Raw genomic sequence first — 25,150 nt, forward strand, 5'->3', positions numbered from 1 at the left:
AAAGACTGTGACGCTCTATACCCAGAGCACCTTTCTGGATGTGATTCATAGAAACACTGCTAATAGACCATGCCCTAGATCTTGCCACCCCTTACCCCTTACCCCTAAACTTATATGCCATTTTTTACTATTTTAAAACATTTTAAAATGGTACAAATAGCCGATCTACAAGCTAACAACGTGTCGATAGATTGGCTAGTTGAAATATTTTTAAATGTTTTAAAAATGGTAAAAAATGGCAAATAAGTTTAGGGATAAGGGGTAAGGGGTGGTACAAGATAAGATAAGGGGTGGTACTCTCTGCACACATTCTTGCTGACAACACATAGGCTGCCTATCGCAACTCAGTCAGTACCTGTGTAATTACGTGGCACCTTTTTGATCAAGGTGTATTACGAGTTTGAGGAGTTAACACTCCCCACCTACAGAGATAAAAACACGTTTCAACGCATTGTGAGCTGTATGCTGTTTTCGCTATTTTTTTTAAACATTGGAAAGTGCAAGTGGTTAAGCCTGGTCTGTGGGTTTTTGAAATATTGAACCATTATTTGACTTCAGATCGATTTGAACCATCTTTTCAAGAGATTAAACATTTTGTCTGTCTCTGAGGTAAATTCTTTACAGATATTTATGACTATCAAAATCTTCCAAATGGTCTTTTCTTTTAATTCAAATATTCATTCATATGCCACACGTCAATCCAAGGATTGCACATACCTTATTGTCGTACTTCCCTTTTTGTTTGTATATATATATAATATAATTTAATGTGTAAGTAAGTAGCCTTGCCGAGCCATGAGGCCCATAGGGCAGGAGCCCATCTCCTGTTTCTGTAGCGTGAGGCAGCTTGATGTACAAGTACACCCAATTTAATGTGTGTACTATATATAAACTATACATGTATATATATATTATTTTTTTCTTCAAATTAGGGGAAGTTCTCAATAAGACTTTTGGCTTTTAACTTCTCCTGCACAATATTAATATGTACAGTATGATCCCCCCCCCCCCCCCCCCCTTTTTTTAACCTTTTTTTTCTTTTCATTGGAACACAGGTTATTTTTTCCATTTCCCGAAAAGTAACGGTTTTGGACATATGGACACACTCGACTTCTCTCTTCCCCGAGCTAGACAAAATGGAAAGAATCTATCTGAGTCCAACAGGGACTAAGAGGATTAAATAACCTTCAACTACATTACAGGAGCCACAATAATCACTCAGTGACTCCCCATACATACTTTCCTCCAAACAGCAATGATATGTTCTGTCTTCCAAAGTGTAATATTTGTCTTTTAATTGTTGCAGTGAAAACATGCGGGTCAAATCTCCATGGGCCCTCAGGGACGTTCACGTCCCCTAATTTCCCCATCCAATATGAGAGCAACTCCCAGTGTGTGTGGATCATCTCTGCCAGTGATCCAAACAAGGTAATGCTGTAGAACAGTGATCCCTAACCTTTTTCTTTTGAAGGACGGTAAGGACCCCAGTTTGATATGCATTTGGTCCCTGCCTGAGCCCCAATTTAGTACTATTTTAGTTTTACCTCTGGAGCCCTAATCAACGCTTTAACATTATCTACATGTAAATCTGCAAGGTCTACAAACCCCACGTTGAGGACCAGTGCTGCAGAGAACAGAGTACTGCAGTGCCTTCTGGGGACCCCCAGAAACGAGATCTGTGAATTGCATTATATCCTGGCCCAAAATAGAGAGAATAGAAATAGATTGTGGCTCGCATGGCACCATGTTTTCCAGCTCTACTTTAGTTACTGGATTTTTTTATAAACGATGTGGTTGTACGCTGGAGGCAGTATACAGTAGGCCTAAATTAATCTACAGTTATCTCAACAACTGACAACTAAACTCAGTGGTTAATGAAATAGTTTGGATATTGGATCCATGTGGATACAGATTCAATCATTGGACCGATTTTGAAACTCATTCAAGATTTATTCTTTTTTATATTTTTATTATCGTGAGAATGATAGCTTCCATTATTGCATTGGAACTTTTCAAGAATAGAAAGCCTGCAGTTTCTATTAGCTTGGATTCCCCGTCGATGATGTCACTGGTGGACGGGTTTCTGAACTGCCCACAGCCCTCCTATGAGACACAGACTGAGTAGGGGGAAAATGGCGGGATTGTATCATGAACATTAGGGAGGACCAATTATATGAAGATAGGTTGAAAAGTGGTGAAGTGATGGTCCTTAACATAATTCTACCTATAAACTAAAGTGATGTCCTTGGAGGAGCTTAAATAAGAAAGGTCAAGTGAGCTATGCATGCTCGTACAAACAAGGGTAGTATAGTCCCTCATTAGTTAGCATGGATGTACCGTACAGTAATTGTACTGTTTCCCTCGTCTCTAAACACTTGAACCCTAACCTTTGAACATTAGAGTAGAGTGTAGACTCCCTCTGTGGAGCAAATTTATCCAAGCTTCTTGTGTATTTATTAATACATATATCTACAGTATTTCATGAGGTTTTCCCAGGATGAATAATGGTTAACTCTAATATACAGTATGTGTGGATGGCTTAGTTTCACACGTCATTCGTTATTTACATACATCGGTGCTAGGGTTGTCCTCACGTGATCGGAAATCGGGGCAGGTCACGTCATTTTCAAATGATCGGATCGGGAGCAAAATAAACGTGATTGGGACATCCCTAGTATCAATATTATATTCATATCACGATAGACTGGATATTGTACTATTTTAATATGGCATAAGTGTTCTATAAAAATATAAATATCGGATTGGGAAAAAACGGTATCAGCAGATACTCAAAATCAAATGATCGGGACCGGATCGGGAGAAAAAGATACTTGATCGGGACATCACTCAGTACATAAAAGTGATGTACTTAACCTGACTGCAGTTATTGGCAGTTCTACAATATTCTCTGTTTGACTGTTTCTAAGGTTACAGAAACGGAGAGAAATAACCACTGCATGTTATTAGCTCATCCGCAAAGCAGAGAGATCAAAGTTGAGCTTGTAATAGCCTTTGATTATGCACTCCATTACTCTTGTACTCTGACTGAGTCCGTACCATATAGACACTATAGTCACTGTGACATCAATAAAGAGCAGTCATGCTAATAAAGAGTACACATCCGACGAATGTTCATTCTGAAATCACAAGACCAGGCAAGTGCCGTAGTCGACCACTGATGGGCCTCCTAGACAAACAAGTCATTGACTTGGCAGTGAATCTGTCCATTAGTGTTATGATGGTAATTATGCTTAGGTGTAGATTGTAATGAGGTTGTTATACATGCATATTCTGTGGGTATTGTCCTCCCCATGGCCGGGGATTGTGGGATGCCAAAGATTAGGAGCAGGCGATCATCGTTCGCCTTTGCTGGCAACAACACATGCAGATCAACAGATGTCTTTACAGCACCTCTGTTTATGTTCATAGCACTTCCATATCACCAAAGAATAGTGTGAGTTTCATTCTTCTTAGCACAATTTAGCACTGCATTTGTTTTATTTGATGTACATTTGACTCTTAATAAAGCTATTATATTTCATCAGTAGTAATGCTGAAATTGTATCCCACCCTGACTGCATCTCCATCTTTGATTTGTGCAAGTGAATGTGAAGTCATGCCAGTGGTGGTTATTCCTCTCTGGGGGTTGCTTGTGTCCTTTGTATGCGGGTGTAGTAGAGGATTGATGTAGAGTACAGTGCTGAATTAGAAAAACGGATGCAGTATGGGTGGATTTGTGCTCAATGTTTGGCTCCCATTCCTCTATCTATTCCACTCACGATTTGAGATACATGGATAGGTTTCATGTAAAATGCAGCCATTTGGATTATGAGATGAAGGAAATAAAGGTGGAATGGGTTTTGTGTTATTGTCGGTGTTCCCGATGCTGCCTGCTTGAAATATGTATAAGGCATTACACATTCTATCTACACAGACTTACTTCCCTCACAGTTAAGCCGTCGCCAAAAAACCCTGTCTCTAAGGGCAGTTTATGAACATAAGCAGCTGTTTGTGTGGAAGGAATTTAATGTGTGTATTGACTATTGACTAACTTGACTATTGAGTTTTTACCCTATAATTTAGTAAAGGGGAGTAAAAGAACCCCCGACATATGATGCATAGACTGTATTTCAATATAATTAAAATATTCTATTGACATCTATGAGATAATTGTACACTCAGACACATATCGTAGACATATTATGTAACACATTAGGTCAACATCCTGCCGTGTACTTTCATAGTCAAGTGTTTTTTAATAGTGGCCTATATATTTCATGACAGGTTATCCAGATTAACTTTGAGGAGTTTGACTTGGAGATTGGCTATGACTCCCTAACGATCGGAGATGGAGCGGAAGTAGGTGACTCAAGAACGATAATTCAAGTGTAAGTATTTTGTCTACTGAGATGTACAATAATTAACTGAGTAAACCATACAATGAAAAACAAAACACTTTATATAACACTACAGTATGTTGTAGCCCTTTCTGATTAAATTAAATGACAGAAATTCAGTTTCATTTAATCTGGCCATTTGGTATTTATATGGCGTCTTTAGATTTCCGTTTATTTCCAGTCAATGTAATTTAACGTGTAATCTTCATTAAAAGATGACTGCAGTCTATTGAGTTGATGTTTGATTAGTGACTTCTGCTGTGTATAGGCTTGAAGTTTGATGGGGGCCTTTTGACACCTGTATGTCTTTGCTTTGGCCCTTATCTGCAGACTGACAGGGAGTTTTGTCCCCGACCTGATTGTCAGCATGTCCCATCAGATGTGGCTTCATCTTCAGTCTGATGAGAGCGTGGGCTCAATCGGCTTCAAGATCAATTATAAAGGTACATTGACTTAGGCTGCAGCACTGTCTCGCTTTGTGTCTGCGTCAAAGTCTGAGGACTGTATGTCACAGCCACAGCAATAAGATGTGTCTGTATGTCTGTCTGTCTGTCTGTCTGTCTGTCTGTCTGTCTGTCTGTCTGTCTGTCTGTCTGTCTGTCTGTCTGTCTGTCTGTCTGTCTGTCTGTCTGTCTGTCTGTCTGTCTGTCTGTCTGTCTGTCTGTCTGTCTGTCTGTCTCTGTCTCTGTCTCTGTCTCTGTCTCTGTCTCTGTCTCTGTCTCTCTCTGTCTCTCTCTCTCTGCATCCACAGACATACTCTTTGCCTGTAGTTTTATAGATAATGATAATTTAATTTACTCAATCCTTAACTTACCCCTATTTCCCCTCCTTTCCTTCTCCTTATACCTCCATCACCCATGCTCTCTTCCACCCATCTCTTACTCACAGAAATTGACAAAGAGAGTTGTGGTGACCCCGGAACACCTCTGTATGGCTACCAAGACGGCAGTGGCTTTTTAAACGGTGATGTACTGCGCTTTGAATGCCAGTTTGGATTTGAGCTGATCGGGGAGAGAATGATAACGTGCCAGAACAACAATCAGTGGTCTGCTAATATCCCCATGTGCATATGTGAGTTGAAAGCATTGTTCCCTGAGCCAAGAAATGAAACGATTACTAAAGTTCACTATAACACTAGAACACTAGAGATTATTGTGTTGGTGAAAGGGCTTTAAAATACATTGTGTTTAAACAAACATCAATCCGATAAACAGGAATATGATAACATACTGTATGGTTGTTGCATTATGTTTGGGTTCATTTGAGAGAGAGAGAGAGAGAGAGAGAGAGAGAGAAAGAGAGAGAGAGAGAGGGGGAGAGGGAGAGAGAGAGAGAGGGGGAGGGTTCCATCTTGTACACTTAAAATTCCATCTGTGAAATATACCTGTAGAATAAAAATAAAAAAAATCTTATTTCCATTTTCATAACAGATATCTACAGTTGTATTTCTGTAACATAGCAGTGCCCTTGGGGGACGGTGTATGGCTTTGCTGTGTGGACATATTTCTGTATTTCATTTACACCACCTACCGATCCACTCATTGCCATCTCATGAATCTCCAACAACTCAGCAGCACCACCCAGGAGAACACTGTTGTCTCGTAATTACAGAGCTAGTTACTAAATGCTGAGTTTGTGCTCCACTGATTTTGTTAATGTATAATCTACAATATAGATTGTAATGTGACAAGGTGAGAGTTGTTGCAAAATGAATTCCCTGATTGCACTATTAAATATTAAATATTGAATCTAATCTACTTCTGCCTCTCTCGGTCAGTCCCATGTTTCTCCAACTTTACGGCACCCATGGGGACGGTGTTGTCTCCCGACTACCCAGAAGGCTACGGCAACAATCTCAACTGTGTGTGGCTGATCATCTCCGAGCCCGGCTCCAGAATCCACCTGGCCTTCAATGACTTTGACCTCGAGCCACCGTATGACTTTCTTACCATCAAAGACGGTGACCAGTCAGGAGCCATGATGCTAGGCCGCTTCTCAGGGGCCGAGGTTCCTTCTCACATGACGTCCAATAGCAACGTTCTGCAGTTGGAATTCCAGGCTGATCATTCCATGTCTGGGCGAGGGTTCAACATCACCTACAGCAGTGAGTAGTTTGGAAAACAAAAACAAAACAAAAGGTTAATTCAATGCTTATTAGTGTGGTTGGCCACACGGCAACTAGACTATTGTTGTTGTCAGTTTATTTTATGCATGCCGATGCCATAATAATCTATGGGGTTTATCATTATTCCATTATTATGACATGACATAGTGATACAGAGTCAGCTACAATGACATGCACAGGTAGGAAGTGGGAAGCCCCTGTAGGTCCAACCAGCGTGATGAGAGTGACGACACTAGCGTTGACTCCCATTGTAACAATGGATTGCGGAAGTGCTCATTCTATCTCAATGAGATATAACAATAGCACCCCGCTTTGCGGCGAGATCAAAGCGTGTCGCGACTCTTCTTCTACGACTCTGGGTCCAACATGGTCTACATGTATGTGGACTAACTGGCAGAACATGGAAGAGTATCACATCACTCCTCTCTATATAACATTACTTGTTATAGTCTTACTTGTTACTTGTTAGTCCTGCCGTCATTGTAGTTACCATTGTATCGAGTAGTATAGTAATCAAGTAGTATTTAGCTACTAATTAGAAGACAGGCATTGCGTATAGCTTTTTTCTTTATTACTTTATTACTTTTACGGCTTGACCCCGTCTTATCGCTGCTTGCAGCTATATTTATTATTATTATTAGGGATCAAGCCTGGGGGCCGAAGACCCCTTATTGTTTTTGTACCTGTGTTTTCTGATTATGCCATTGTTCGCCATTTTGGCAGTTCTGTGCTGTCATTTCCACGAAATTCGGCAATATGGTAAACGGTCAAGAAAGAACTGTCATTCGTCAGTCATTCGTCAAAGGACCTCTGAGCTTCAGATCTCCCAATGAATGAATTACTGTATATGATCCGCTCTGCCTCTATCTACTCCTGACGTTCAAAATAGCGCCTTAGCCTGGAGCCGTCGTTTGGAGATAAATGGATGGATGGATTTAAAATGTTGGACTCATGCCCCCCTTTGGTCTTTGGTGACCCCTGGACCCCAGGTTGGGAAACACTGTTATAGACTAGATGATCATGTGCTTCCAAGTTTGTGGCATCAGTTTGCGGGTGCCAGAAAGGCTGTTTACCCCCCACACATTACCACACAGAAATGGTTTATTGAGATGACTGAGGAAAAACTTTACTAGCGTTCACAAAGCTCCGACCTTAACCCTATCAAACACCTTTGGGATTAATTTGAGCACCAAATGATTAATTTGAGCACCAAATGCGAGCCAGGCCTAATCTCCCAACATCAGTGTCTGACCTCATTAATGGCTGTCTTGGCTGAATGAAAAACAAATTGCAGCAGCAATGTTTTAAGTATAGTGAAAAGCCATCTCAGATTTGTGGAGAATATTATAGTAGCAAAGGGGGGACTAACTGATATCAGTGCCCGTAATTAGCTTCCCTTTATCCACAAGAGCTAATGAGCTCAGACACTGATGATGGGTGATTAGGCCTGGCTCACATTTGGCGTTCCGATTCATTCCGGATTCATTGTTTGATAGAGTTAAGGTCATAGCTCTGTTTCGGCCATCTCAACAAACCATTTCTGTATGGGGGAGCAGATTGGCGGCATGAGGGGATTGCCTTGTGCAAACTCTTGCCACACATTTGATTGATGGGATTGATTTTGGGATTCACTCTTTTGCAAAAATGGGTCTTTGAAGATTTAAGTTAACATTCATTAGCAGCTTGAGCAATGCAATACATTTATGTTTGGAGGTATGGTTCTGTGCAGAAGCCCCCCTTTTTATCATCTGTCAGCTGATGTGTTTACTTGTCATACAGAGATATGAGCTTGAATAAGTGGCCTGCCTGAACTAATGGCGTGATCAATTTGATCTAAATGGGGACATGGCGAGGTAATTTATCCTACTATCCTATCATACTTTTAAAAAAATTAAGAAAGCTCTGTTTGCATGTCGGTCCGTCATTCTGTCCTCATCCATTCAATCTGAAATTTCACATGGGAATTGGCTATTGGCAAATTGGCATACTCAGGGACTGTGATATTTTCCTATATTGTTTGCCTATACTGTACTGTATATGGAGATCCCTGATGTCATCAGTATATGCTCATGCATGCGGGCACTGGGCATATCGGCCGTCCTGGACAACCAGATTTCCATTATATATGGGCATATCGGTTTGATCGGACTCAACTCCCTCCGGTCGTCGGTGATGTGCGTGTCGAGTTTTATGTTGATCAGTCGGACAGTTCTCGAGATTCGTGAACTACAGAGACACACGCAAAGACGGTGGCACATTTATAGTAGGATATGTACACAGTTTTGTACCTTTGTGCCTTTTCTTGCGTTTTCCAATTATATTTTCATGAACAGAAGGTTTATCAGGACACTGTTTGGCTTGATTCTATAGGCTTAAAGGGTCACTTCACCCCTTTTGCCCCTTTTTTAATGATGTTAAATAAATAATAAATAATGTTGGGAAGTGTCCATGGACTCCATGATGTCATGGACATTGGGCGCACTTCCTTCCTGGACTACAATTCTCATAATGCTTTGGTCCACTGCTCCTCCTTGTGGATAGGGGGTGGGCTGTCTTACTGAGACAACATGTTGTAGTCCAGGAAGTAAGTGAGCCCAGTGTCCATGACATCATGGAGTCCATGGACACTTTGAAATACTGAAATATCTAAAAACACATATTACCCACATAAAAACCCCCAGGAAAGTGTTTCTTGTCTCCCAAACAACATTAAAATAAGATCTGGTTACAAAAGGGGTGAAGTGTCCCTTTAAAGAGATATTTCACTTTCAAACATGTTTGGGGTCATTTTAACATCTACTCTGGCTTTTGTGAGCACCGCAGACATTCTTTAAGTTGCATTTTATCTGACACTTCCACCACCTTCCTATACAAACCCATTGTAACTTCAAACTCAATTTTAGCCATGACATATTCAGTGAAAACCCCTGTCCTTGCTTCTGGTAGTGCATTCAATTACTTTTTTCATTTATTTAAAAAAATAATCTATACACTATATATACAAACACAATGCTAGAGAGAATGCCAGCAGAGATGGCTCAACAGTGCAAAGTTATATAGGACTTTGATTTAAACACAAGCAGCAGACCCAGCCAGGCTGGATATAGTCAATGAAGCGCACACGCGTATTACACAACGGTCTCACCAATCGTGCCGGCAAGAACACCCACAGTATAGCACTCGGTGTGCTACAGTGACCTAATAACTAATTGGCAGATAGGAACTTTTATAGTTCCAGGATGTGGTCATTCTCAAAACATATGCTCAGAAAAGTCATCAGATAAGTATGTTATGTATGTTACATAAGTATATGTTTAATCATATTCTCCACAAATTAGTGAAATATGGAAGGTAAAATGGAAGAGCAGAGAAATAAAGGTTTTTGCTCAGCCTCCAGATCTTACGGTGGTGCATGTATGACTTATCGAGTCATATAATTTCAACCACCGTTTGTGGTCGCCAGAGCTATAGTAGTTGGAGATGGAGACATAACGTGTTTCTCAATAATAAACACAAGACAGATTATCTGTGGGCATGAAGTATTCCTACGTATGTGGAAATTAGTGTATTCTCGGGGGAGGAGAATGGTGGAGATGGCTCTAATGAATGTACAAAATGAGAGCAGTGAGAGGTCTTATACGGCTGCTCCCATGCATATGTATAGTAATCTAACATAATTGCTCCTGTATGTGATATGAAACGGTTTCATTTATTCTGCAACAAAGAGCAGTTCTGGATGGCAGACATAATATATTTCGCATTTAACAATGTTTCTTAATGTTCTTCTATACAGCATGATAAAGTACCAGGAGGAAGATCCAAATAATGATACAGTACACTGTATGTTAGTTAGTTTCATTTATTGTCCACGTGTGGAAATCTCAACAGTAAAAAACAAACAGTTACAACAACAGCAACAACACTTAACACAATTATTTTCTCATGGCAAAAAAGTGCAGGACAACAGTGGCAAATACATTGGAAAAACAAACAAATCTAGTGAGACATGGTATCATTTAGTGCCTTAATGGCATTTGGTATGAAGGAATTAAAAAAAATGTTACGGTTAACTTTTGGTACTTTGTACCATCTACCAGAGGGAAGTATTGGATGTGGATGAGTGGATGAGAGGGGTCGTTTGCTATCTTGATAGCTTTTTTACGAAGTACCTCCTTGTAGATACAGCCTAATTGTTGCTGTCTCTTCCCAATGATGTTTGAGGCTAGGTTTACTATTCGCTGCAGCTAATAATTAATATAATCTGTGTAATCTGTATAATCTGTGTCTCTAGCTCATTGTCACTTGATTCCAGATGATGTACTGTACCTAATTTGGTGAAACCTTGCACACAAAACCTTGTCACTCTATGGATTGAAGTGAAATGACCTCAAATTCAGTTGGCCAATTTCTTGGGCACGGCCTACAGCAAATTATGGGGAAACTGCATCATGAACCAATGGGAATCGAGGGCATTTACTTCCTTGGCCTACTGGCAGCGTACACAATGATTTTGATGATTTTTATTTCCTTCTTGTTGAATGCTAGATTAGCTCTGGATACCCAGACGGGGTGAAAACATCATACCTGGCTCAGATACCAAGTCTGACAAATTCAGTCAAAACATAGAAAGCAATAACAGTAAATCAGTAAGCAGCACTAGACACAGGTTAGTGGCTGGAACTCTCATTTGCTTACATTGCAGAAGAGTTGACCCTTTCTACAGATGACACCAGCATCTTACCTGAACTTCTGAAGTATTTTTTGTTTCATTCTTCATTTTTATTAAAAGTCTGATGATGGCTCTATAGATTGTTTATTTAGTCTGTCAACAGGTGTGTGCAGAATGAAAGAAGTGGCATCAGTTGTTAACTGGCAGCAGCCTTTGGGGGAAAGTGTCTTAGAGTAGCTGGTGGAGGTTTATTTTTTCCTTTTCTAAGTAGGCTATATCCATTTTCCCTGCATGCTAATCTAAGACCCCATTTAGTTATTCACAAAAAGTTACTCATTTATTCACTAGATCTTGTTCTCTTTCTTCTCATTACAAGCATTCGGGCACAACGAGTGCCCTGACCCTGGTGTCCCATTGAATGGACAGCGCTTTGGGGACAGCTTTCAGCTGGGAAGCTCCATCTCTGTGGTATGCGAGGAAGGCTTCATTAAGACGCAGGGGGCTGACACCATCACGTGCCAGTTGGAAGAGGGCAAGGTGATGTGGAGCGGACTTATACCCAAGTGTGAAGGTACTGGTCTTGAATAATTAATGCATTGTCTGATGGGCCAATGAATGAACAGATTGCTAAGTGGGGAAGGGAGGGATGGACGGAACTACTCTACCCTCCTCTCCTTTTTTCTAATCCTCCCCCAACCTTCCACCCATCTGTTATTCACCAAATCCTGTCATACTATATCCATTCTTGTTCCTCTCTGTCTTATCATCCTAACCTCACTTTCACTCACCTCCTGCTTCCTCTTTTTGCCTCACTCATTCTTTTATTCTTTAACTTCTTAAACTTCCTTCAACCCAACCTATTTCATTCCTTTTGCCTTCTTCCTCTTTTCTCCTTGCATCTATTTTCACACCCTTCCATCACTCCACCATCTATACTCTCCCTCCCCATCTAACTTTGCCTTCAACTCCGCCCCACGCTTTCAACCTTTATCCTCCTTTATCCTCTTCATTCCTCCATTTTCTGCTCCTACACCTTTGCCCCATGCAGCTCCCTGTGGGGGCCACTACTCTGGGCCCTCCGGTGTCATCCTGTCCCCTGGGTGGCCTGGTTACTACAAAGACTCCCTGAGCTGTGAGTGGGTCATTGAGGCCGAGGCGGGACGTTCCGTCAAGATCAGCTTTGACAGGTCTGTATGACACTGCTACAGTGACACATCCATGGAGGGGAAATATGTGCATGCGTGCACCCACTCACACACACGCACGCACGCACGCACGCACGCACGCACGCACGCACGCACGCACGCACGCACGCACGCACGCACGCACGCACGCACACACACACACACACACAGTATACGCAACAACATCTTTTCTGTAAAAAAATGGTGGCTGTTCAACTGGAAATACAGCATTAAAGGAGATGGAATGGAGCTTAGTGTCTGCTTTATACAAATAAATGCTGAAAGTAATTTTGAGAGTAATTCAATTCTGTCCCTTATGCAATAACTAATAACGGGAAGGGGGGAAATGGTCATGTTTCAAAGCATTTATATCTTCATATAAAATCAGATGTTCATTTTTATTATCCTTGCAACCTCACTGCTGTGATCTGCAGTCTTGTAAAAAGAGTCAAGACAAAACTGCTTTTGTTGTGAATGTATTTTCCCTCAAGCTACGTATAGTCTGGATGTGTCGAGGTTCTCTGTCATTGTGCAGAGCCTACAGGTGATTTCTTTGCATTGATAACAGAGAAAGATAGTTTTTGTATTTTTTTAACAATGTCTCAAGGTTCTTGGTTACTCATCATTATTGACGGGCACTTCCGAGCTCTGAGTGCTTAGTCTTCTCTGTGCTCAACATCATCACTCACCCACAAGACTGAAACGTTTTCTAAAAGATATTGAATTTGGACACAGATAATATCTGCTCTACAGTTCTCTCCCTCTCTGGCTCTCCCTCACTCTTTCTATCTCTCTGTCCCTCCCTCTTTCATCGCCTCTCCTTTTCTTCATTATACGTCAGGTTTCAGACAGAGCTCAGTTATGACTTCCTGGAGGTGCATGATGGCCCCAACCTGCTCTCTCCTCTGATTGGCTCATTCAACGGAACCCAGGTGCCACAGTTCCTGTTTAGCAGCAGTAACTTCCTGTACCTGCTCTTCACCACTGACAACAGCCGATCCAACAGTGGCTTCAAAATTTACTATGAAGGTCAGAGCAGAGTGTTGATAATACTAGCCTACTTACAGGTGTATTAAACATTAATGTCTTGTTAATGTAAAACTGTGTAACCGTTAATGTAAATTGTGTCCGGGTAGCTCAGTCGGTAGAGGTCTCGCCTTTGGGTTCGATCCCGGGCCCCACCAAATCAGCGAATGAGTAGCACAGCTTGGTGCAGAAAGTCATGCGGGAAGTACTTGGAGCTGATGGTAGGTGTGGCGCTCCACCTCAGCAATCCATCTCCCAGGGGCTAGTCTAGCGCATTGTAACGGGGACAGACTCCTGCGTGTTACCGGCTGATACCGACAATAAGCCACTCCTGACCTACTTCTAATGTAAAACGTGTTCTTGTTATAATAATCTATCATGATATTTAGGTTTCGTAACTTTTCATGTAAAGCCAGTCTTTCTCACTTGTCTCTCACATTGTCCAAGCTCTTCTATTTACACAGCAGATACTGTATCCTATACAAATATCTTTATAGAACAGTGTCTCAAAGGGTAAAGACTATTGTGAGAACATACACAGAACTAAACTAGGTCCAGTCTGAACAGATGATTTTAGCAGCCTTTTAGGTGTCATCATTGTCCAAGGGGAGAGAGTTCAACATTTTAGGAGCCCCTCTTTCAAGGACTCAATCATCTTTAGTAGTTAGTCTTGACGGTGGCGTGTGATAGCCAGTAAATCTGGTGAAAATACCCTGTAAGGGTTCTGGGTTCTGCTAAGGAAACACAAATGGTATTTTTTCTATCATGTATATAGAGAAGGAAATGGGGGTCTTGTTTCTGGTGGGTGACATGTCACGAGAACTAATCTAATGATTTTAAGTGCCTGGGTTCCCAGGGTTAGACAAAATTAATTTAAGCTCACAGCTGAACATTATATTATTTTTCTTATTTTTAACAACTCTAGATTTTCACCACAGACATATGTATTTTTTCAAAGTCAAGCCAATGTAAGTAGTTCTGGCATGAAGCTTGGCTGACCACAGGGTTAATTTATAATATGAATTAATGACTTACTGTGCGCATGGAGTTGGCTTCAATATATACTGTTAAAAGAGAGTAAAATTCTGCCCTAACTGTACCCTCATTTAGAATTCTTTAGGATCTATTACAGTAATATGCTCTAACTATAACTATGCCATGCCTGTTTGCACGCATGCATGCACCAGTGTTTCCTGCAGGAAAAATCTTTGGCATGGTGCTGGGCTAAGTAAGATTAATTTGTATTATTGCTCTTGTATTGCTATTGGAGACACTGGGGGGACACTGGGCAGGCACTGGGGAGGCACTGGGAAGACACTGAGGAGGCACTGGGGAGGCACTGGGGAGGCACTCAGGGGCAAACTGGGGAGGCACTCAGGGGGACACTGTGGGTAGGCACTGGGGAGGTACTGAGGGGACACTGGGGAGGCACTGAGGGGACACTGGGGAGGCACTGTGGAGGCACTGAGGGGACACTGGGGGGACACTGTGGGGAGGCACTGGGTAGGCACTGAGGGGACACTGGGGAGGCACTGAGGGGACACTGGGGAGGCACTGGGGAGGCACTGAGGGGACACTGGGGGGACACTGTGGGGAGGCACTGGGTAGGCACTGAGGGGACACTGCAGGCACTGGGGAGACACTGGGGAGGCACTGAGGAGACACTGCAGGCACTGGGGAGACACTGGGGAGACACTGGGGAGACACTGGGGAGGCACTGGGGAGACACTGGGGAGGCACTGGGGAGGCACTGTGGAGACACTGGGGAGGCACTGGGGAGACACTGCAGGCACTGGGGAGACACTGGGGAGGCACACAGAGAGGCACTGGGGAGGCACTCAGGGAGGCACTGGGGAGACACTGGGGAGGCACTCAGGGAGGCACTGGGGAGACACTGGGGAGGCACTGGGGAGACACTGGGGAGGCACTGGGGAGACACTGGGGAGGCACTGGGGAGGCACTGGGGAGACACTGGGGAGGCACTGGGGAGGCACTGGGGAGACACTGGGGAGGCACTCAGGGAGACACTGGGGAGACACTGGGGAGGCACTCAGGGGGACACTGGGAGGCACTGGGCAGACACTAGACAGACACTGCAGGGCAGACACTGGGGTGGCACTTGGGGAGGTACTGGACATTTCATATGACACACACAACCTTAATTCACTAGCCCCCCCTTTTTTTTGGAAGCTTGGCATGGCGCAATTTATTTCAAGCATGGCGCAGCGCCATGCCAACAACATTGTGCAGGAAACCCTGATGCAGACAGCGAGCTGGCGTTATATTGTTATACAACTAGATAGCTTGGCAGACTCTAGTTATATTCAATTATACGCAGTGATCTGCCAACTACATTCTTTCACATGCTTTTGTTTACTTCATGGGTTACTTCCTAGTATAGTAGATTTGAAAACAGCTGAATGGAGAAGAATCTGACTCAAAATGAACCGATTCAGTACTTTCCAGAGGAAGACCTTATAGAATAAAATAACACTATGAATAGTGGATTTTGTCAACAAAGGGTTGATCTGGTCAAGTTTTTAGGGAAAGGTATGCATTTACGGAATCGATAACAAATTCCCTGTAGGTCCTTTTCTGAAACATGGACCTGCTCAAAATGTCTTGTCAGTATTCTCAGTGCCCAGGCCATATGTTCTATGCACCTTGAATCACTTCTTACTGCAGTCGGTAGCAGTAACCTGAAGGTTAGAGAAACAAGAGGCAGAAGGGTGGTTTCAAATGTGCAGACTGGCAGGGAAAATCTGAGAATATCTCTCGCAGTGGTTCTCAAACATATTAATTTCAAGGACCCCAAGTTTGGCATGTATTAGGCCACGGACCTCCATAACTCCTGAGAGTGTACAAATGGAACCAAATGGAACCGCAAGGTTTGATTTTTGTGCACACTCAGAGTTACAGACCTGTAAGGGTCTTATTATGTTTCCTAACTATCAATCATTTAGCTGGGGAAACCCTGTCACCCCCTTAAGGACCCCATGGGCCATCTACAGTACCTGACCCAGTTAGAGGTTTTGTATAAGCTTCTCTTTTTATGGAAAGGCAGGGGACAAGCTGTCCAGAACAGTTTTCCTTACAGTGTTTATGCATTTTTCTGTGCACGGTATATGTTCCCTCAAAAGTACACCAATCGATATACAGTACATCCATATAGGCACAGTTTGAGTGCGTTCAGGGAGTTCACTGAACCATTTAGTGCTAACAGATTTAGAGATTATATTGATTATTTTGAAGTATTTCACACTGTGGAAAGGCTATTGTATTGTTGCACTGATTCTTGTCCCATGTGACTCTACTTGGTATTATGTAGACATTCAGCTGTCAATGACATTGGTAAAACATTGCAACAAGAGAATGCGTGAGATGGTCATGCAAGTACCACTGTCCTTGGTTTTGAATGCTTTTCTCTACTAATTGTGCTGGTGAGTTTGGATAATGATGAATGGTAGATGGACTCTATATAGTCTACATTATGTGCGTGTTCGTTCGACTGAGGGACAGAGAAAGGTGGATGGGGGGAGAGAGAGAGAGAGAGAGGGAGGGAAAGGGAGTGAGAGGGAGATTGTTGCATTCAATTGTCATTAAACATCATACTCCACATGAGCCTTTCACTCCTGATTATGTATTCACATTAATATTCCGATAATGTTCAGGATACCATAATCAGCATTTCCATTCTGGTTACATACAGTATGCACCATGATATTCCGATAGTGTTCACGTTTCCATAGTTTCGGCCAGCCCTATTTCATTCCATTTCATTCCATTACATCTACTAGAGATCTAGAGATCGGCCATAATATGCTGACTGATTTGTTAGGGCCTGATGCCATGACACATTGAAGTGGGACAACAGCTCATTTCATTAGCTTGTTTAGTCCGTGACATTGTGCGTAATGCAATGGGGTTGAACCACAGACAGGGTAAATATATATCAACATTTTTGTTATGTCTACAATGTCTGCGACAGTTACTGTACACAACACGCACGCACATACATACTGTACACATACACACACATGCACCATGTATTTGTACAGTTGTACCCCCCCAACTGTCATTTTTGAGTTGTAGTATGACTATGAGCAGAGATGAGGAGACTATTAAGGTAACATAAGGCAAGGGGGATGTGCGAGATGGGCACACGCATGTACAGTACACATACTGTACACATACAGTGCCCGCACGCACGCACGCGCACGCACGTAACGTGTGTGCACGCACGCGCGCACGCACACACACACACACACACACACACACACACACACACACACACACACACACACACACACACACACACACAAACACACAGAAACCATCAGTGATAAATTATACATTTGTATGTGTTATTGGCCAGAGCCCAGATCCTACCTTGTGCCAGACTGCCAGTCACAGTAGTGTAGTTATATCACCAGGCGATCAAAGGATACGATTTGAAACACAAGTGAGTGGTTTTTAGCTGAATGAACCACACTCGCTGCGAGTCCCCCTCTGGGACTCTTCACACCCGTGTGACCTTAAGTGACGGGCGCTAATATATTAAAGTATAACTCATGATATGCTATGATTGTTATGATTAGGTGATATAAAACAAACACGGACAAAACAAACATTAAACTCTCTTTATTGTTAAGGCATTTAATGTTTGTGTTAGGGACAAGATGACGTACATTTCCCTTCATTTCCCTTCATTGTCAATCGGCAATTCTGCATTCTTCTTTTGAATATCCAACTCATTCTAAATTAATTAGAAACTAGAAAAAGTGCCCCTCTGGGCACAGGTCTCCACCAGGGCAGGTCAGGTTGTGGCCTATAATAGGCCAATGTGAAAATGTTCTTCTCACGCCTTGGATGGCAATAGGATGATTTGAGGCATTTTGTTAAAAAAATAGTTTTGCACAAATCCACCTGTTGGTGGCACTATAACAGGCCAATGTGAAAAGGGTGGGATATATTTCTCGGCTTAGTAGGAAAGTCTGTGAAAGATTTCACGTAAATTGCACGCTCCGTTCTGGCATTTTGTTCCAAAAATGTGTTTTGCTAAAATCCACCTGTTGGTGGCGCTATAACAGGCCAATGTGAAAAGGGTGGGATATATTCCTCAGCCTAGTAGGAAAGTCTGTGAAAGATTTCACATAAATTGCACGCTCTGTTCATGATTTGAGGCTTTTTGTTCAAAACGGGCCAATCCTGCAAAGTGTGTAACGATTTGCGCTTGGACAGAATCTGGAGGAGTAATATAAAAACTTTTTTTCCCTCCAAAAGTCGGCCTCCTGGTGGCGTTATAACAGGCCGTTCTGGAAAATATGGGGCAGAGGTTCATCGTTGGCATCCAGGGAGTGTGTGTGCAAAATTTGGCATCTACCGGGTTAACGGTGCCGGAGATTAGCTGTACACAGACAGACAGACAGACGGACGGACGGACGGACGGACACAAGCACACACACACACACACACACACACACACACACACACACACACACACACACACACACACACACACACACACACACACACACACACACACACTCTCACTCTCACTCTCACTCTCACTCTCACTCTCACTCTCTCTCTCTCTCTCTCTCTCTCTCTCTCTCTCTCTCTCTCTCTCTCTCTCTCTCTCTCTCTCTCTCTCTCTCTCTCTCTCTCACACACACACACACACACACACACACACACACGGACGGAGTGCAAAGCGTACTCTCCCCATGCCTTCGGCCTGGTGGAGACAATAAATAACAGCAAAGCTCTTTGCTGAGAGATTATACTTGCAGTGCTCAGCTCAGCACTTGATAAATACAGTAAGTAATTTCTTGGGAGCCAATCTCATCATCCACACATGAACGTGTAATGGTGTAAAAGCAGGAAATGTCAGCATGAAGTTATTGTAGTTGAGCAGGGTGTAAAAACAAACTGCAAAACCAGAAGTTCATTTTCTCTTGGACAGTGGTACTAACTAGACCCTCCAAATATGGAGGTTTTTATGTGATTTTATGTGGTGAAATTGCAGGAAGTTGTGAAATATGCGGTGAAATATGTGGGAGTTGCTAAATAAGTTGCGCGATTATGCACCCTTTTGGAAATAAATGTACCCCTGCATAATCTGCGGCGTTTGGCTTATTATGCAAATACAGTAAATACATTTTTCTGGAGGGTCTAATATCAACTAGACAATTTCAGCAGAGTCTACTGCTAAAGTGGTTGCCTCCGTGCAAAGTCGCTTGCATTTTGTTTGTAGGATGAGGTGAGACAGAATTATGTGCGTGACCCACTTGCTCATAGAATTTCTCTGACCTTTAAGAAGCTAAGGTATCTTTGCCTTTGGGAACTATAATGTGTCTGCATGTTTAACATTAACAAGCAAACTTCCATATCTTGTGGAGTATTCGGTCACTGCCTTTCATTTCCAGTGCTTCACAACACAAATAGGACAGGCACTTCCGTCAATGCCTAGTTGAAACGGGCAGCAAGCAATTGACTGATGCAACGCTGAAAAGGAAAATATTTTATATCCTGATGTCAAGCATGCTGTTTGAATATACTGTATGACAGATGCTGTAGAATCTAGAATCCAGATCATTATACCCCATCCATCTACAGTGTAGATGGATGGGGTATAATGATCTGGATGATCTGAATGTAATCAGGCCTAAAATAGCCATCCCTACAAAAAAAAGTATAGCAGTAATCTTCAAAGAAAGTGAGGCTGCCAGCCTGCCACTCAGTTGTTATTCATAACCATTATTAAATCTGTATTATTGACTTAAAGCAGACCACTAGGCTAGTGCCTGGTTTTCATTTTGTTTTACTCTCAAGTGCATTCATCTTTTGTTGATGAGTATACCGAAAAGCAATAACGGTAAGATCTTATTATTCTCTTCCATTAGGTTTAGCACATATGAGATCATATTATGATATTATTGTTGAAAGACTTCAGGACGAATCCAGCCCAGTTAATTTGTAAAACTGGTGTTACAAAGCAGTGCTATTGTGAATTATATGAACTGCAGTAGAGAAGCACTTTGTTGCTTAATTTCGTATGTATAATAATGTAAAAGTTACACGAGTCATATGTCTTGGAGTTGATGTACTCCAATAATCCAATAATATGTGCCAAAACAATTTAACTACTGCAGTTTGGCTGCATATCTCAGATTTTATTTAATTTCTTTGTAGGGGCACTAGCTGCTCCTATGCCCAGCTTTGTCTGTTTGTGTGAACACAAACGCGATGATTTGATTTGATTGGCTGATCATCCCATAGCGATGATTTGATTGGCTGAGCAAAGTACATGATTTAAATATTTTGCTTTTGTTGACTAGTTTTTAAATTTTGGCATGGTGTTACTGTTACATAATGGTATAAGGTTTTCAAAAAGCTCTGTAAACGCGTTGGGCGCGCCCCCTAGTGGTCTGTTTGCACAGACTCAAATATTCGATCCTATAGGTAAAATGCCTATAAACTGGGATTTTATGTTAAAAATCATATTAATTATGCACTTGGTAAGTACTTTTTGAATTTTGCCATGGTGTTAGGTATGGACATAAGGTTTTCAAAAATCATCACAAACTAATTTGGCTCATTATTCAATTCAATTCAATTTTATTTAAGTGTCAAATCACAACAAGTTGTCTCAAGACACTTTACAAACCAACAAAAATCCACCCAGAGCAAGCAATATTGCGACAGTGTAAAAGGAACTGGATGTTGATTTTGAGGAAGTTATCATTGAAGTGAAATCAGAGAGCTCGATTGGGGAGAAACGGTCCATATATTTATGGTGTGCGGCCATCTCTGAGACAACCATATTTGAGGGCAGTCCAGTGGGGTCCGAGAGTAGTAGGTTATCAATTTGATCTCTGATAGTTTCTATTTTGCCATTAAAGAAACTCATGAAATCACTACTATTGAGAGTTGTGGGGATACGTGGATCTGTGGAGTGTCAAAAAGGAACTTTGTTTTTCTCTATTAGGGATGAATAATAGGTGGCTCTGGCATTGTCGAGGGCCTTTTTGTATATTTTAAGGCTATCCTGCCAGACTATACAGGATTCTTTCTGTTTGGTTGAGCGCCATATTTTTTCAAGTTTGCGTGACGTTCGCTTGAGATTTCTAGTTTCCGAGTTATACCAAGGGGCTAGCCTTTGTTGCTTTATTACCTTCCTTTTCAGGGGAGCGACAGAGTCAAGTGTCATTTGAAATGAGCATGTGACACTATCAACAAGGTGATCAATTTGAGAAAGAAAGAACATATACGAAATTCCTATGAAAAACTATGGCATCGTTTTCAAGATGGCGTCCATGATGACTGCCGGGAGCTTAAAATCATAGATAGAAAGCTAGATGGCTCACCCGCGCTCTGGCCAATGGAGAGCGACGTTGCTACGTGGTGGCCATCTTACCTCGGGGCAGCATAACATTGTGTCTATGGAGCATGTACTTTTAAATAACCATAACTTGCAAAAATTTCAACCGATTTTCAAACGGTTTGGTTTGTTATGAACGTCAGAGATGTCTGCATACGTACTTATATGCTTTTATACGACGTTCATATCAAAAACTAAATGAAGCAAACCTTATGCTGAAACTGTACCTAACACCATACCAAAATTCAAAAAGTAGTTACCAAGTGCATGAAACAATCTCTTTTATAAATTATTTAGATTTTCAACCATACCTATAGTTATTTATTTAAGTCTGTGCAAATGGACCACTAGGGGGCGTGCCCAACTCGTTTGCACAGCTTTTTGAAAACCATAGTAGTACATTTGCAAATATCCATCCCAACTACAGTATTAAGAGCAGTGGCTGTCATTAATGAAACACCCGGGGAGCAGTTGTTAAGTGACTTGCTCAAGGACACCTCAACACATAGATTGGGCTGGAGGGAGGAGGAAGGAGGCAACCCGGCGACCTCCCATGAAATGCGTTTGAAAGTGTGAAATGAGTTTGAAAACCAAAGCCAATATACTGCCAAGGCTTGGCAGTAAAACAGCACAGGTGAACAACCATCCATGCTAGGCTCACAGTCACTGATGCCAGACTGACAACCCACAATGGACTGTTTGCTGACAAGTCCGAAAGCCTTTGCCTTTGCCTAAAACTACTCCCCCAACGCTTCCTAGTTACTGGACTGGAGACGGAGTTACAATATGTTTTTTGGACTTTAGCACCACATGAAGGAAACCTCAACTGATGGCCAACTGCCTCATATACTTTGAAATACAATTTAATTGGGTTATAAAAAATGCTTTGTGTGACTGAGACCATGCTAATATCAGCCCCTGGACTGATCACAGTTTCACCCTTCTATCTTTTTCTTATTCCAATTGCTACTTTTCTTCTACAATTTTTAATGACGTTTAAACGTGGAAGTATTGCAATCTCAGATTTTACCACCAGGTGACGGCAACTTCACTGTTCTGGGGGCTTGGTTCAGAGCATGGAAAGCCATTGGCGAGTGACGACCCATTGGCTGGCCTTTAGCCAATAGGGAGAAAGTAACGAGAAAGTGACGACTAGTTGCAGGCTTGCAGCATCTGTTTATTGACAGCTTTGCCAAACAGTTTTAGGTACGTCTCTAGAGGGTTTATGTAAACGTCATAATCATAAGACTTATTTGCTTTGTCTTATACAGTAGTATGTTATCTTGGCCTAAAGGCTTCCCAACAGCTCTGTTTCCTTTTCATTACGCCAGCCAGGGATGGCCAATCCAGATGACCTGATAACTGCTTACACCACTGTTGTCAGTGCATGCCTCGCACGAGTGCATCAGAAAAAGAACAAGCAGTCCTGGTTGGATGACGTCCAAAGATCAGTCATGGAAATCACCGGGAGAAATGGGGGCATCTCCCGGTGATGACATAGCTTGCATCACTGAGGTGGAAGCAGGCCAGAGGCGGGCTTGCTGCCTGGCTGTTGCTGATTTATGGAAAGAAAGGAACATTGGTACAGGGAGACATCATTGGGGGTATACATGTGCAGAAAGTGACAGTGCATTTATTTAAGTCAAGCAGAGGTTACACCCACATGTCTGGGTCCCTGTGACAATATCCCTCTTCTGCATGCATCTAGTCCTGTTTCGGTTTTAATTCATTATTCACTTCTCGGAGCTTCCCGCTGCAAGGGTTTATACTTAAACCTTGTGAAGCTTTTGTGTTTTTATTATTCACCAACATTGTTGTGTTTTAAAAACTACACAGCCATAACAGTTTGTATAACCGTTGGCAAAGAGAGTCTACTTCATCCCAAATTACAAATAGTCTGCATGTATGATTAATATGTTATGTCTCTACTAGATCAATTTGTTTTATACATTGTAGTTGATTTCCGTTCATATTCAAAAGGAAATCAGGCAATAATGCCTATGAAACTGGTGGAGGATCATAAAAATCATTTTGTTCTGAGGGCATTGGATGTCGGTTATCTGGTAATTTATTGGCTTCACACTTGGTTCAACATGAACATAATACTTATAGTGCAAAATAAAGTCAGCCCGGCCAGCCATGCTGGGAACATTGCCTGCCCTGCAGATTTCGGTTCAGATGGTGGTTGCACTTTTGTGTGGCCACTCAGTCCCAGCACTCTACAAAATAGAGACAAACCTTGTCAGTCACAAACACAAACACCTGCCATTCAATAAACCCTCGCACGCCCAGGCCGTAGCGTAACGGTCTGGGCACCGGACTGGTAATCCAGTCGCAGTGTGCCGCGGGTTCGACTCCCGGACCCGACACGGCCTTTACTGCATGTCATCCCCCCATCTCTCTCCCGTTTCCTGTCAGCCTACTGTCTGTCCCTTCAAAAATCAATAAAAGGCGTAAGCCGCAAAAAAAAATATCTTAAAAAAAAAATAAACCCTCGCACTCCAATCCACTCCACAACAGAGCCCAAATCACACAAAACTACATTTTGGCCTAATTTGGCGGCCCTATAGGAGAAAGTTTTAACATTTCATAATCCATATTCAACACATACAATTTGTTTTATCTCTTTCCAGTTGTCACGTTGGACACCTACTCCTGTATGGATCCGGGTATCCCAGTCAACGGGGTGCGATTCGGCCATGACCTTTCTATTGGCTCTACAGTGTCCTTCCAGTGTGACCCAGGGTACCGACTGAGCCACGATGAAGCACTTGTCTGTGAGAAAAACCATTTCTGGAGCCATCCACTGCCAACCTGCGATGGTATGTATGCTCTATGTTAACTTAGTTGAATTTTCTCCTGCCCACCTTTTATGAATATGTACTTAAAGATGGAGTGCCACAATTTTTCCAGTTTTTCATGTGTCTGAGGTGACAGTACTTCATTAGACACCCTGGAGTCGTTTTTATGTGCAATGGTATTAACTTTGTATTTAGGGTTTCTTCCTAGAGGCTGAACCCTTGACAGTCAAACGGGCCAATGAAATAAACAGTAATATAGTGACACCACACTATCAGCCCCTCCCCTAACCCCTCCCCCTTTATCCTACAACTACAGCTGTGGGTGCGGCTTCAGTTCAGGTGGATCACCATTCACCACCCACCAGGCAAACCAGGCATACTTAATGAACTGGTGGGCGTGCCCACATGAAAACAACAATTTAACAAATACTGTTTATAATACATGTTTTAGGGTGGAAAGAAATCATGGCACTCCATCTTTAATAAATCATATTATGCTCTGTATTATAAGTAGCGGTTTGCTATTAAAACCGCCAAACTTAGAACATCGTCTATAGCTGCCATT

The 25,150-nt window shown here is 42.2% G+C and overlaps 1 protein-coding gene across 1 annotated transcript in view; it reads left to right on the forward strand.

The window, feature by feature from the left end:
• Positions 1 to 25,150, forward strand: part of LOC310855938 (CUB and sushi domain-containing protein 3-like) — a gene marked incomplete at its 5' end in the record, with an annotated part of 374,665 nt that overhangs the window by 108,231 nt on the left and 241,284 nt on the right. Inside the window, 9 exons of the mRNA XM_083761135.1 lie at positions 1,307 to 1,428; positions 4,285 to 4,388; positions 4,728 to 4,840; positions 5,286 to 5,468; positions 6,175 to 6,501; positions 11,568 to 11,762; positions 12,240 to 12,378; positions 13,217 to 13,404; positions 24,418 to 24,606. Coding sequence (XP_083617261.1) covers positions 1,307 to 1,428; positions 4,285 to 4,388; positions 4,728 to 4,840; positions 5,286 to 5,468; positions 6,175 to 6,501; positions 11,568 to 11,762; positions 12,240 to 12,378; positions 13,217 to 13,404; positions 24,418 to 24,606 — 1,560 coding nt within the window. The remainder of the gene's footprint in view (positions 1 to 1,306; positions 1,429 to 4,284; positions 4,389 to 4,727; positions 4,841 to 5,285; positions 5,469 to 6,174; positions 6,502 to 11,567; positions 11,763 to 12,239; positions 12,379 to 13,216; positions 13,405 to 24,417; positions 24,607 to 25,150) is intronic.

This window comes from Protomyctophum parallelum, assembly GCF_964188405.1.
Source record: "Protomyctophum parallelum genome assembly, chromosome: 3".
In the NCBI taxonomy this organism is placed as follows: Eukaryota; Metazoa; Chordata; class Actinopteri; order Myctophiformes; family Myctophidae; genus Protomyctophum; species Protomyctophum parallelum.